Here is a 15,491-nt window from a genome sequence, read left to right as displayed (position 1 = left end):
GTCTTCCCAGGAGGTTCAAAGTGTCTTCTCCGCCCCTCTGTCCTGCCTGTGCCAGATCCCAACTCCCCTGGCTGCAGGCAGGGCAGTGAGGGACCCCTCTCAGCAGACACCACTGCCAGGCAGCTACAGGGGGTTCACCCTCAGTCTTTGATTCCTGACAAATTTAATGATTTTCCTGGTCACTTCTGGTTTCAAAGGAGTCTTATTTTATTTTTTCTCAGTACCCATGCATCTAGCTCCAGCCCAATGAAAGAGCCCAGTAATTACAAAAGGTGTGCTTGCACACACAGTATGACCCTGCTCAGAATGGGATTTGCAAGATAAAGTCCTGTGACATGTCCTAAAATGGGTGCTGGAGAGAACATCAGTGTAGGTAACAGTCTGTATATTAATAGATCCCCTTTTTGGTCAGCCATTGAGGGAAGAAGAACAGGGAAGAAACTGTAGGATGGGAAGTCCAAGCAGGAAGGCACCTGGAGGGAGCTGTGCCTCCACACTGTCTTCTTCTCCTTGGTAGACTCCATGGGAAAGAGCTGTGGTGGCTTAAGGGTACTTGTAGGTGTGAACCACATAATATGGAGCACCACTGAAGATGGCAACAATGCACACCAGCTTCACCTCTCTCCAGATCCAGCCTTGTCCTTTCTGTTAAGATCTAGAAGAAGAGAGGAAGCAGAATCTCATGTCTGAGGAATCCATCTAGTTTCCAGGAGGATGCAACACAAATCACAGCAGCGTGGGCTCAGCATTTTTTTGAAATCCGAGCAGGCAGTGCTCCTTGGACTTGGAGGCTTCGTTTCCAGCAGCCATGTTGTTTTAAGGGGTGCAGACACCTCCGGCTTCCTCTGCCTCTGCATGCTGCACTGAACAATTGGTTTTTGCAACCAGAAGATAGACACCTCAGGATGGCCTCTGCAAGACCTTCAACTTCTTGTGGTTATAGTGTTTCCTGTGGACATGTTGTTGTCTTCAGTAAAGCAGAAATGAAAATAAGGCTTACGTGACATAAAACCATTGCAAGAGTGAGGTTGCGTGGCTTGAAGTTTCGTGCCTGTTTCAACCTCTGACAGTTGTTTGAGGCTCTCACAGCATGTGGCACCTTCTGCACCACTGGGGACAGACCTGATGGGCACGATCTTCCCAGGTAGCCTGGGGATGCCAGTGTTCTCGCCACCCATGGCAGAGCTGTGCCTGGTCCTTCAGAGCACACTCCTCGGCTGCTCCCTCCCTACAGCTTTGGGAAAGCTTCACTGTAGCCTTTAAGTGCAAATAGATTGGGCCAACTCTGTGGCGTTAAAGTGACTATTGCCTCTTCTTTGCAGGAGCTGGAGCAAAGCCTTTTCCAGCATGTTTAAGCTGTGTGGACTTCAATTTCTGCTGCTCATTCACTCGGTGAGTTACAGCTTTCCCTTCATTTATCTGGGAGAAAATGGCAAAGGTTGCCTGCGAGCGTCTGAGCTGTAACCCGTGGGGCGTCCCAGCCTGCAGGTCAAGCTGGCACCATGTCCCTGCAGCGTGGCTGTAACTCAGGGTGCGGTAGGGCAGCCCCAACACGTGGCCCCATGGCCAAAAGTTGAGAAGACGTGTCAATTATTAGGAAAAAACGTCATGAAAGCCTGAAAGACACCAATTTACCTCTTTTGCTTCTTGTACTTCCTCCTTAGATATTACTTTTTCCCATAAGTGGATTTCATGCTAGAAAACATTTAAAAATACTACAACAAATCACTAAACAGTAAAGATATCCATATCATGTGTTGTGTATTATAATCCATACATGTGCTGACATACGAAATGTATTCTAAGACTTATAATGGTGCATAGTTTAAACCACACATATTAATTATTTATCATTATTCTGTCTATATCAATTCCTTTTCAGAGGATTTTCTGGAACTGAAGTGTATTAATTATGCTATTTATGGACTTCATCTATTAAATTCAATAGATTTACTTACAGTGGTGACTTTACAATAGAAGTTAACACAAAAGATAAAAAAAATTGTCAAATTCAAGTCTATTTAATAATGCCTCAGAATATGGAGATGAAGGGTGGGGTTGATGTCCAGTAGTCAGCACCTCCTTCCTCCTTCAAAAGTTGCTGCCTGTGGCAGTGCCAACTCCCCATGAAGCTCCTCTGCAGGCATTTTAGACATCTTCAAAATGGATGCCAGCCATATATGGGCCAAGGAGAAAACTCTATTTCCCCTTCAGGCTCCTGAGTGATTCATGCTGTAGACATATGTTTGGAAATACTTATGGTCCACATAAAGTAATTTTAATCAACAGGAAGAGATATCTCTTACTTGCTTCACCACCTGCACTTTGAACCTGCTGGGTTTTATAGCGTCAGCCTTTGATCCTCCATGGTGAGGAACGTGACCAAGCAAACCCTCTTGCAAAATGGCCCAGCAAAAAAACTCTTGGAGCCAGGTTGTGCCCACCAGCACGACACAGGAAGAGCTGTAGCAGGTCAGATCCAGGATCCTGCTATCTTGCCCCTGGCAGAGGCCAGCAGTCAATTTTAGCAAAAATAGTACTGTAGTACTGTTCCTGGTATGCGTACCTATTACAGGGGTTTTTAAAATATTTTTCTGGTGTTCCTCATGTTCACTAGCATCCTTCCCCTTCCTTCCCCAGTTCTCACAACACTCTGGTTTTCCTGTTTCCAAAAGCAGTTACAAACCCTTGCAGATGAGTAGGGCAACATTTCTGGCTATTAATAAGCAGAATCTTTGGTGTTTGAATAACACCATTTCTGACACACACACAGAGCAGTGCTTTAAGGTAAATTGCAGTGAACTTAGCTATGTTTTCATCATAGGCAGAATTAAATTTTCCCTTGGTAATATGTAGTCTGTGCTTTTCTGTAAGAGGCTGAATAGCTGTCCCAGCAGCAATAGGACTAAATCCATGGGAAAACTCATGCAGCGGAGAACTTGCACTCCCAGATCCAACTCCAGGGGGTGATGGACAGGGTGGCCATGGCACTCCAAATCCATAAAGAAAAATGAAGTAATTTTTACACGGAAGAAAGGGAATTTTACCTGTGCAGCCAAATGATGGAGCCCAAATTTTGGCAGGCAGCTCCTCAGCATTGGCAGGACCTTGGTGACAGGGAGAAGAGCAGGCATTCAGGGGACTTTGGTCTTGCCTTTGGAGAAGCAGGTAGATTATCTGAATTGTAGGTTGAATTGATTTGTGTGCAAAGGCTGCTCTAGGAAGCTAGTTTTCACTTTGCTTTTTTTGTTTGAAAGCAAGAAGAGCCCTGAAACATTAGGGCAGGAGTGTGTCTGGAGGTCTTTGGGCGCTAGGGAGGGTTATAAAACTTACATAAAACTCATTAAAAAATTGCTAAAAAAACCACCATATGAAGGCATTGCCAGACATTAGGAAGAAAACAGAGGCCAAGACAGATTTGCAAGGCATTTTTGCCATGAGGTAAAAGCCAAAGATCAGCAGGACATGTTTGCTCTGGCTGTGGTTTGCACTCACATGCCACTGATGTGAAGGCACGGGGCTCTAGCAACTTTCCCAGAAGTCTGTGGCACTGAAGGTGGTGGGCAAGGGGACTAGAGGAGGTTCCACTTTTTCCCTTACAGAAAACATTTGGATTTACTGAGGAAATTACAAGGGGTGCAGCCCCAGTTCCTTCCCAACTGCAGGTGTGGCATTGGGTCTCCTGACACACAGTCACAGGACTGTGCTGCTCCTGGGTGAGATGTGGCTGGTCCTGCTGGGGACACAGAGGTGAAATGCTTTTATTAATTTCCTCTTGCTTTCAGTCTACATGCAACTCTTCAGTGCTTCTCTTTGCTCTTGAAGGTAGATCAAATCCCATTTAATTATGTAGGGGTTAGAAAAGGACAGGGTCCAAATGTTTGTTTTCAAATTAATTGATAAATAACACTGCTTTTAAAAATGGATGTGCACTAAAGAGACCAGAGATGTCCAGTGCAAGCCAGCAAGAGACACCTCCACTACAGTACAGCAAAATAACTTGCAAGAGGTTGAGATATGGAGAGCTGCTGTTCGTGCATGGTGACAGAAGACATCCCTCAGCTGCTTTCCTCCATCACTTTCTCTCTCTCTCACAGGCTATGTGCCAGAATTTTGGGGACCTGCATATAACTGGGCCTCTGAAAGACATGAATTTCTCTATTCCAGAAGGAGGGGGAGTGCGCTTCCTTTACCAGGTAATCAAGTGTCTCTTGGTATCCACTCTGGTCAAAACCCCATAGTTCACACACGATGACTTCATGGGCAGTGTTGTCATCTGTGCTGGTGGGAAGAGCAGTCCCCCGAGAGGATCTGAAATTAACTTTGATTTCCTCTATCTGGGAATTCAAGAGCCTACATGCAAAAAGCAGGAGACAACCCCTTCTCTCAAACCCATTTTAAGAAGATATGCTAAAACAGGGATTAATAAAGTCAGCATTACTGGAGAATGGGTTTCCATGTAACTTGTGTCATCATTTTCCTTCAGCTCTGAGGTTTTCTTCCCAAAGCCATAACCACAGGAGGACAGATCAAGCTCCAGGCAAAGGGAGGATGTGTGTCACTTTTTCCCGTTCCCGTGCTCAGACAAAGCCCTGTCCTAAGCAGACGTTTGCTTTGGAAAGAAACCACAGTTGGGATTTCCTGCAGCATTCAGGAAATAATGTGAAAACTCTTCTGTTGAGAATCAGAGAATAGCAGATTTGTTTGAGCAGGCTCTTGGAATATCATTCCCCCAGCCAAGCACACTGTTGGCAATAGATTTTAAAGGACACAGAAGTATGAAATTACTTAGATTATGGTGTAAATGCTGAAAAAAGGATGATTTTTCCTCTGATTTCTTCCCATTCTAGTTCACAGCTGAGCCACCTGCTCTGAGTTTCAGAGCAACTGGTGAAAAAGATGGAATAATTGACATTGAACCAAGAAAAGGCATCCTGTATCTCAATGGGTCTCTGGACTGGGAGACTAAAGCAGTGCACAGGCTTCAGGTAAAAACTCAGTGAAAAATAGGAAGGGAGGGTTATTCATACTCACTCTTTTTTTTTTTTTGTAAACCTGAATTTTATGGAAAACTGTTGAAATTTCAAATTCTTTATTTTCTCTATGTTTACAGACAGCTTTTCCATTTTTAATACTGAGCTTTGAGACAGATGCAAGGTTTTATAGTTCTGAAAGATTTTGCACAGGAAAATGCTCCTTAGCAGAGGAAGGTTATGTTGAGAAAGCAAAAATTGCCCTGATGCCAACACCAATCCTTTAGTTCTCCTAATATGAGGAGGACACTTGACTGGAAGTGAAATCTGGCCCCATGAATGAGATTCGGTTGTTATTCCTGAAGTCTGGCAGGGCCAATTCCATGGCTGTAAAAGGAAAATAAACTATTGCAGTCTACTTAGGAAGATTATAACCTGTTTAGTGACAAATGATGTGAGTAAATGACATTTAGATGCAGTGGCATAGATCTAACCTCTGTTAGATAGCAGCAGAAAGCTGTTTGGCAGATGTTGGAGGCTACTAGAGGAAAGAGCACTGTGTGCTTGTCCTGCTGTTATATTCTTTTCACAAGTGTCTCATTGCAAACATTGCTGAGAGTGGGACAGCAGATAGGCAATCTTCTGGTTGCCTTGTACTACACTGTGCATTCTGTGTCAAAAATGGTATTGTCTTTTTCTGAGGCATTAGCAACTGAGAAGGAGATGGTTGTGAGAGGATCAATATCTGAACAGACAAAGTACATGATAATGTTTTAGCTAACCCTCGCTATCTTTCTAAAGTCTTGCACTTGAGGTTTAGTGGCTTCATGTTCTCAAGTCTAAAGCACTCTTGGACTGGAATTAGAGTGAACAATTTTCTCACCCCAGAAATTATTAACCCTAAACATGGGAATCCTTTACAGACACGAAGAAATGATGACAGAACTGAAAAATGATACTTGGTTAGGCATAACTAATCATAATTTGATCTGTTATGTGCAAACAAAATAAAATCTGACAGATATAACATATACTTGGTGCTTTAAAGTCAAAGAAGCATGAAAAATAAGATGTCAAGTTGTTTGGAAAAAAATGTAATCAAAACTAAGAATTAAGTTTTCTTCACAAACCCTTAGATCAGCCTATTTTTCTGGTTGTTATTTACAATAGCACATGAGTCCATTTTATCATGTTGGGTTTTCTCCTGTTCTTTAGAAAGTATATGTTTCTATTTAAAAAGAAGCATGAAGTCTAATCTGTGCAAGAATACAAGTAGTGTGTTGAGATTGGAAGTGAGAAATTGCCCTCTGAAAACTATCATCAGAAGCAGGAGGAGGTTATTTTGTTTTGTTGGCATCATATACTGTGGCGAATTATTGCCAGTGAGATATTGTGGTAAATTTGTCCTTGTAGATAGAGCCACCCAGTGATGGCTCTCACCAGATATGCGTCACAGTAAGAATGACTTGGCATTTGACATCCTGATATTCATTTGAGTCTTTCAATTTATCTACATGAAATTATTTCCTTGTTGTTCTTTCTTTCTTCAAATCAAGGTGGAAAGTCTGGATGAAAAGGGAAAGATAGTGAAAGGTCCATATGCCGTCACGATATATGTGAAGGATATAAATGACAACCCACCAGAATTTGACCAGAAAATGTACCGTGGAGTAGTGAGGCAGAACTCTCGTCCAGGTAATTGTCAGAATAATTAAATATTATAGTTCATGGGAAGCTAGGTAGATTAGTTAAACAGGAAGATAAAGTGGGTACTGCTTCAACAAGTTGAAAAAAAAGATCCATTTTCCTTCCCTCAGGACAGTACAAACTAAGGATACAAGAATGTATAATATAATGAAAGGACAAAGAGGTGAGCATTATGTGGTGCAAAGGGATGAGTGTAATCAGAAATATTTCATAGTACTTGTTGCTTTGAAAGTATCACTTAGCAGGCAAATATTACTGCCCTCTCCATTGCATTTCGAAAAACCCTCCTGTGCTGGTAGGAGTTTAAAGGTTGCCAGAGACTTTGTAGAAGGAGAATGCTAAGAATATGTAAATCATTGCACATCAGTGAAATAAAAAGCCAGTGTAGATATGGGGTATGTGTTTACTGTGACTGATGTTTCTCAGAATGTGAACTGAACCTTAGTATTCAGGAAAGAGTCTTAGATTATGGATTGCAGTGATCCAGTCCAGAAGTCAGGAAAGTATTGAAGAGCAGTTCAAGACTCACATCTTGGAAATGAAACAAAGGACTCAGCCAACTGTTACCACTGTGTCTATGGACTCAAGAAGAAACTTTCACTATAGAATACATATATAAAGCTCCACGGGATCAGAAAATCATTCTGCAAAATTTTACTGTATTCTTCAACAGTATCCAGGTCAAAAAGATTTTGAATGTTGAATTTGGTGATTGAATGGCAAAATTTCACTTATGTTACCATGAATTTCCTTTTTTTTTTCACTGTATGACTGTTCCTTTAATTATAACTGTGTCACAGCTGTTAGGCATTTTTCTCAAGCTGTTTTGGGTTGAACTGATTTGTATAAGAACTGTAAAGTCACCTTTAAGAGAGATACCCATGAGTTACATTCTGGCTGGAGGCAGTCTTGGGTGGTAGAAAGCTCTCTGAGTGAGCTCTGTCATCTTATTCATCAACTAGTCTTCACACCTCTTGTGATCCTGCTAAGCAGAGCTGGTGGAGAGGATACCTGTGGGATGGTGCACAGACAAAGTAATCTCCACAGACAAGCATGGCTTGCCGTAAGAGATATATTATGAAACAATGCTAGGTCCCCATAAGCTGCCTTCCTAGCTTGAGAGCTCTGCTTAAATGGACTATGTGTTGAGATTTCAGTCTCCTCTTACCACTATTTCTTCTTTAATTGGAACAGGCAAGCCCTTCATGTATGTCCATGCCACTGACCGAGATGATCCTACAACTCCCCATGCACAGCTGACGTACAGCATTCTCCATCATTTTCCCAACCCTTATCCAGAAATGCTTTTCCAGATTGATAGTGTAACTGGAGCAATCTCACCGAGTAGGGCGGGTATGTAAGATTATTGTTTGTCAAAAAGCAAGCATGAGCTCTTGGGTGTACCTAGGAACAAAGCAACACAGCTCTGATGTTAAATTTTGAATAAATGTAGTCTGTGGGATGTACCTCACTGAAGCCCTGGTTTTGGGAAACTTTGTTTGTGTCCCACCAAATTCAAGGGAAGTTAACAGAAATGGAGATTGGGATCTAAAAGTACATTGAGAAGAGAGGTAGATCCTTTGGCCCTTAGGACTATGCTGAGTTATATCTTGGGATTAATTATCTTCCTTGAAAATTGGAAAACCAAAAGCAGTAACATGAAAAATGCAGAGAAAACTCAGCTGGCCACGTGATCCCAATTGACCTACAGTGGGGTAAAAACCCTGTCTCTTCTGCTGGCCTGAACGAGTGCCTAACTGAAGTGAAGGCTGTTCAGTGATGCACCTGCACAACATGAGACCACAGCACAGAGGTCTCATACCCTTATGTCCATATTATGCTGTGCTGCTTCCAGAGAAGCCAGAGGAAATGGCTTGCTGGGATTTGTCACAGAGGCACATCTAAGGAGTGAGCCTGGAGCAGATGAAGAAGCATGGTTCATGTGGGAGGCAGTGGGCAGATGAACCATCTCCATAGCTTCATTTCACTGGGCTCTTGCTCTGTCTCTAGGCTCTCATTACTTAGATCCTCAAAAGCAGGACAACTTCACTCTCGTTGTCACTGTGAAGGACATGGCAGGGATGACAACGAATGCTTTCACCAGCAGCACCGATGTGATCATCACTGTGAAGGAGAGTCTGTGGAAAGCTCCTCCCACCATCTACATCCAAGAAAATGTAACCCAGGTCTACCCTGTCAACATCAGCCAGGTAGGGCCCTTGCCTATGTTCCCTGCACCTCTCTTCTTGGTGCCACAGAGTAATTTTCTCCCAGCTAACTTGAAAGTGTCCTCACTGCATTCAACACCAGGCTCTTCAGAGGGGCTTTGGCACCTTCTGGCTATTTTTATATGGTATCTTTTGAAAATTATTTTAGCGCAAGTCACATTAAGTTATTGTTACTATGAGAGTTAATGATTTGAAGATGACTGAGATACAATCAATATAAACATTAGAATGACTGGACTTTGCCCTTCAATTTGGAGAGACTGTTACCAGTGCCTGTGTGTGAGAATATCCCTTGGATAAAGGAAATATTTGGAGAATTTTGTTCCAGTGTAATGACTGGAAGAAAAAAGCTACTTTACAAGGCTATTTGGCACATTATCAAAGAGAAAGCTCTTGACACCTCAAGGGGTGTCCCAGAGAGACATGTGGTAGTTGGGTGCCTCTGCGGAGGTGCCGTTCTTCTCTCCCGATGTGTTTCTTTCAGTACTTCCAGCCTTGCTCTAACACCACAGGTCCTCCAGGCTTTGGACAAACCAAGAGCTGATCTGCTGAGGGTTATTTTGAAGTTAGACTCTTCCATCCGCAGTAGAGCCTGGCAAGGGAGCAGGTCCAAAGCAGCTCTGCTGTGGGGCAGTCCCTTGCACTCAGGGACATCTGCTGTGACCAGTTTGTGTGATGCACCACACCTGCTATATCAAAAGTACCTAGAAAGGACTGAAATGCCCTGCTTCAGCATCCTGCATTCCCACAGTATTCCTCTTTTGACAGAGTAAGCACAAAATATTTTGCAGATAACTGCAGATCGATAGCAATGTATACATCAGTAAATATTAACTGGCAGGACAGCAGACTTTCAAAAATGTTTGACTTTGAAAAATGCCTTGGCACTGACACCCCAATGCCATCATCCCCTGCGCATGGCAGGATTCCTCGGATCCTGTTTGCAAGACTGACTGAGTTGGTGCTATTCCCACTGGCCTCAGTGACAGCCTGAGGAAATCCAGAGTGAAAATAGGTGGAATAAAAACTTACAGGCAACGGTGCTCCCATTCTGGAGTCACTCATTTATAAATTTCACGTAGCAGCCAAGGACATGTTGATTCTGCCTAGGGGAAAATGAAATGTAGTTGCTGCTTTATAATTTAAAACATAAATGGTAATACTAACCTCTTCGTTAATTTGGCAGTCTGCTTATTGCGTTTCATTTTAAATCTGATCGCCCCACTAAGGATCCCTCATCACAGATGTTGATGCATGTAAAAAGCATGCACACACATATGTGCAGATAGGTACTGGATTTTTGTTTTGTTGTTTTATGTCTCTAAATTAGATAAACCAAAACAACAGGCTGTAATAGACAGTGTAAGGAGATGGAATAAATTAGTGTCAAGACATTCAAACACATATAATGCTTTGTCCTCCTGTATCACTGTTTAGCTCCACATTCCAAAACCCTTCCATCAAAAGGTAAGTGTTGTAGCCCGTCTGGACAGCTGGAGAAACAGAGGTAAAATGGCTTCACCACAACAATTCAGAGAGCAGAGGTGGTTTATCAGTCTGGTTTTCTGTGGCTCATCCCAAGAGCCTGCCAAACTGTTAATTTTCTGGTTTATGAAGCTAACAGGAATGCAGTCTTTTCTGTTTGGGGTCTAGAAATGATCTCTGTTAAATCTCAGTCTACACTTTTGAATTCCTATCCTGACTTCTTCTTGTGTTTTTAGGTGCACTCAAATGAGCCAGATGTAATTTATGAACTTTTTGAAAAAGAAAATCTGCCCAGGTTCCCATTTTCCATCGATCAGAGTGGGGTTATTTATGTGACCGATCCATTGGACAGGGAAGAAAAGGATACTGTAAGTAAACACATAAAACCTCACTGATGGGAGAGACTGTAGCAAGAAACTGATTATTGGTGTGCGAGTAAATATGAGAAAGCTCACTAGAAAAGACAGAGGGGGAAAAAAGAAATACAAGTTTTATTTCTTGTCATTTCTGTTTGGGGATGACTCAATAGATATGAAAGCAGATTCATCTACTACATTGTAAACAGCCTTCAGTTTGGTACCCTACAACATTTCTCCATGGGTCTGGCAGCAGCAATCACTGCCCACAGTGATATATAACATACAACACACACCAACCATGGTAGGACTGTAGGTGCTTGAGCAAGAGGCAGGCAGTGGCATTTGTGGAGGGCAGGAGATGTTGATGTTTCAGAACTGCTCCAGATCCCAGGGGTCTCAGCGATCTCTTTACAGTAGAAGCAGAGTTTAACTTGCAGTTGCAACTGTAAAGCTACTCTGAAGTTCCCCATTTGGTGGTCTTTTAGACAGAAAACCCACTGTCCCCTTTTTGTGGTTGTCAGAAATTTGGGCACAGAATAGGCCAGGGATCAGATATACTAGAGAAATCCTCTCTCTGTGTGACAGATGAATTTGCAAAGTGAAAAAAATGAGATATTCCTGCTTTTTTTGAACTATTGCGAGAACAATTTCACAGTGCAATGAAGTATTCAGGACTTCTAAATTCATTTGAGAACACAGACCTCAGGCATTAAGGTGTGATGGAAGAGTTCTGAATTAAATAGAGTGAAAATACTGAACAAACATATAAGGATATTTCATTTGCATGGAATGCTCTCATAGTTACACATTTAAATGCAAAATATTGTCACAGTGGACATTCAGCACATCTAACCTCAATATTCTTATTGCAGTACTTTTTCTTTGCGGTCACAAAAGATGACAAGGGAGAACTGGTGGACAAGCCTCTGCAGATTCGTGTTATTGTGGAAGACATTAATGACAACCCCCCTGTGTGCCAGCAGCCCCTCACTGTACTTGAAGTTCAAGAAAATGAAGGAGTAGGTAAGAAAACAGCTTCTACTAATTTATACACATAATTCCGGTCCTGTTACTGTTTCCAGCTGGGTGCTAATAAAGCTAGAAATTCTGATCCCAAATAATAAAATGTAGCTACTCTAGAGAAATGTCTTCCTGTGCAAATAGCCCTGTTGTTTTCACTTCAATAATTCATGTGGACAGGATTTCAATAACCTGAGAAGGGCAGACACAAGACCTCTATGTAAAAAATATTGTTCCATTTAAAATATAAAATTACATTTTTCCACAACCCCAGTTTTGGACAACTGCTTAGAATATAAAAAGAAAAACACCCCTTTATGGCTCTAAAAGCAGCATGAGCCCATTTTCCATCATCCAGATGCTCCTCCAGCATAATGCCTTTGACTTCAATGGACCATTACCTCAATCTGTCCCTAAGTCTTCACATCAGTTATCTGGTTTCAAGGCTGAAATATTTGCTGTTACAGTTGCTTCTTCTGAACAAAACACGTGGCCCAGTCCTTCTGGACTGTGCCAAACCCAAATCAGCTGGTTGGGATGCTAAAGGAAAATCTCCCAGAAGTGAAATGATGGTGTCCCTTGCAATGTTTTCCTCACAGCTGTACTTGTATTGCCCCTCTACTCTTTGCATTGGTATCATGGCATTATCTGATTGACTCCAGTCTCTCCTCTGCCACAGGAAGTAATATTGGTACCTTGTTTGCTACGGACATGGATAAGGAGGACACCCTTAATTCCCGGCTGCAGTTCAAAATCAAAAGTCAGGTTCCTGCCGTTCCTGCAAGTAATCTGTTCTTTATTCAGCAAGACACTGGGGATTTGCAGTTAATTACCCAGTCATTAAACAAGCGCATTGCATCCAACTACTCCTTGAAGGTGCTGGTGACAGATGCAGGTATGTAACCTCTGCTGTGACACATTGGAATAATTTTGCTCACGCTGGCATCCCCAGTGCTCAGCGTCCAAAGGATGAGAGGAGACTTACAGGATTCACTGGAAGCAGCAGCACTGGGAGCTGGCTTGCTCTGGTATTGTACTGCCGTGTTCTCGAGATGCAGAGAGGTTAATCATGATTCATTGTGCATGTATGGAAGCAAACCAGCTCTAAGGCAGAACATAGACAAACTGGGAATATTGTTAGCAAGTACTCCAGTATGAGATTTCCTTCCACTATGGGAAAAAATTGAAGAGATCATGATTGTGGTTTTCCCCCAAAATCTTTCAAAGGGACTCATTGGAAAAAAATCAAGACATTAAACACAGCTGCTCAGAGTCCAGATAATATATTTTAAAAGACTAAGAGCTGAAATTAATCTTCAAAAAGCATCCTGTCCTTTAGGTAAGATCTCAGGAGTCTTTTGTGGTTCACTGACTGGAAAGTAAATCAAACTCCATACTAAAGCTTAAAGTTTTATGCTTACAGGCAGGGAAAACTTGTGGATGGAGGCACTGGCATGTGAAGAAAGCAATGTGACATGTTTTCAAATGAAATAGCATCACTTAGGCAGATGAAATTAAAACTCTCTAGGGGGAGAAGCTGGTGATTTGTTTTGGATGCCTATCTGAATTCCATTCAAACACTTCTGTTTAGAATATTCCTTAACTTTCAGCTTATGAAGCACATCTGTAAAAAACACTAAAATGCAGCTGCATATGAATAGTAAATGAGGAGACAGAGTATGCTTTTAAAATCACAGACATCTGTTGCTATGGGTGCCCTTGCTCAGGTAACACTTAGATATACATAGATCTGAAGTTTAAGCCTGGCTGTAACTAAAATAAGGGTGTTGACTGATGACCCACCAAGAGGACAAGGTAATGTAACAACCTGGGTCTTACTTTTTGACAGGCAAATGTGATTTTGGGAAGCACAATTCATAGCTATCATCACCCTTGTAAAGGGATACGGTTGAAAAAAGTGAGGGAAATGAAACAAAACGGGATGGGACAATGCTGAAAAAACCAGGAAAGTGAATAGCAAGATAGAGAATGAGGGTCTCACTGACTGCGATATACTGGAGATGACGTGGTTCTCACATCACCAGGGCTTTGCTTGGATTGGGCAATTTGGCAGTGCTTGCTTTTGCTCACAGTGAACCCCTTGGAGGGAAGTTATTTTCGGCCGAAGGGTTGCCATGTTGTTTTTTGTTCTTTTCATGCAGTATTTCAAACAATCTGTGATGTGCAGATACATGTCATCGACATTAACGATCAGATTCCCATCTTTGAAAAATCCAACGTAAGTATTTTTAACACCGTTTTTCATGTCCCAGCAACTTTTGACGAATGTTTGAGTGTAAATTCAGTGTCTATAGAATGTCAATGGGAAACCAACTATTTACAGAACAAGTAACAGAGCAATCCACTAGTGAAAATAAAGGCAAGGGATTGCTGCAAAGCCTGCATGTAAGTTCTATCTAGACAGTAGACACAGTTAAATCTGAAATATAAGGTCATTTACTCAGTAGAAAATTATGTGTACAGAAAGAAATTATTCCACTAAAGCAGTTTATTCCAGAAATGTAAGTTCTGAAGGGAAGGGAGGAAGAAAAGGCTTTAAAATTAATTAAAATAGCTAAATTGATAAAAGCTAACATCTCCCAAGTTCCCTTCCAAACACAGTATTAATGTATCCAGAAAAGCCAGAAGGTGAATGGAGATCAAAGGCTAAATACCTTTGATAATGTATGGCTAAAAAGAGGGATATCCTTTGCAGAGGATCTAGTGGCCATCATGCATCCCTGGATTCCCTTGGGCAGTGAGGTAGCTCACGTCTACTGCTGGATGGCATTTCGCTAATGCTTTTGTACATCTCTAACCTGGTTGCATCTCTGCTGTGAAATGCACCCACCACTTCCCTACCTCGCATGGCTGCTGTGGGTTTAAACACATCCATGCTCATGGGTCGCAGTCTCGTTGTAGTGCTCAAGTTTTTATCCGCAGGTGGTGCTCAGTGTGTCATGTTTCAATGATCTCTTTCTCCTCAGTATCACAATGTGACTGTTGCAGAAAATATTCCAGTTGGAACAGTGATATTAGAAATTCAAGCTACCGATGGAGACGAGCCTGCCACGGGGAGCTCCTACATCATTTACCAAGTGAAGGAGGGAGATCCAAACAACATGTTCATCATAGAGACACATCCTGAAACAAACCGAGGGTTTGTCAAGATTAATAAGGTGAACAGATGGGTTTATTCTTCTCCTATATATATAAATAACTGACATAAACAGTAACTGCCATGGTGATGATTTGCAGAGGAGAGGGTTGGCTGGTGGTGGGGTGAAAACACCCTAAGCGTGCTGCAGACTGCAGGAGGTCCCACTTTTGGGCTCAAGCGCTGTGCCTGTGCAGTGCTCAGGCATACCTATCCTTCTGCCTTTGCTATTCCCTACCTCCCCACCACCACCGGCAGCTCCCTCCAATGGCTCTGCTGCTAGCCTCTTCTCCAGCAGAGCAGGCTCTGGCCGATGAAGTAGGTCTTTATGGTAGGATCCATAAAGAAAAACAATGGCATTATTTGAGTGATTTTGCAGCAGCGTTTCTGGAAAACAGAACGGCAGCTAAACACTTCTATGGTCTGTGGCCATGGTGGTGGGCTGTCACGGGGCAGATCCTTCCCCTTCCTGGTGCTCTGGGACATTGGTGGCTTTTGCCATGGGAGGAGCAAGTGAGACCAGCATGTCTCTCTATAGAAGAAGGGGCAGGCAACTCAGGAG

At 42.4% G+C, this 15,491-nt stretch overlaps 1 protein-coding gene across 1 annotated transcript; it reads left to right on the top strand.

Annotated features, from left to right (window-relative positions):
• Nucleotides 1-1,347: 1,347 nt before the first annotated feature.
• Nucleotides 1,348-14,951, top strand: CDH17 (cadherin 17, LI cadherin (liver-intestine); the record flags this gene model as incomplete). The annotated part of the gene is made up of 11 exons (XM_010191386.1): nucleotides 1,348-1,392; nucleotides 4,098-4,196; nucleotides 4,851-4,988; nucleotides 6,530-6,668; nucleotides 7,875-8,033; nucleotides 8,691-8,890; nucleotides 10,630-10,761; nucleotides 11,625-11,775; nucleotides 12,452-12,667; nucleotides 13,935-14,011; nucleotides 14,760-14,951. Coding segments are annotated over exons 1-11 (1,548 nt in total), but the record flags the coding sequence as incomplete, so codon positions are not given.
• Between the last annotated feature and the right edge of the window lie 540 nt (nucleotides 14,952-15,491).

Source organism: Mesitornis unicolor, unplaced genomic scaffold, assembly GCF_000695765.1.
Source record: "Mesitornis unicolor isolate BGI_N332 unplaced genomic scaffold, ASM69576v1 scaffold15969, whole genome shotgun sequence".
Classification (NCBI taxonomy): Eukaryota; Metazoa; Chordata; class Aves; order Mesitornithiformes; family Mesitornithidae; genus Mesitornis; species Mesitornis unicolor.
Note: the sequence above shows the minus strand (reverse complement) of the source record. Positions and strands in the feature narration are given on the sequence as shown.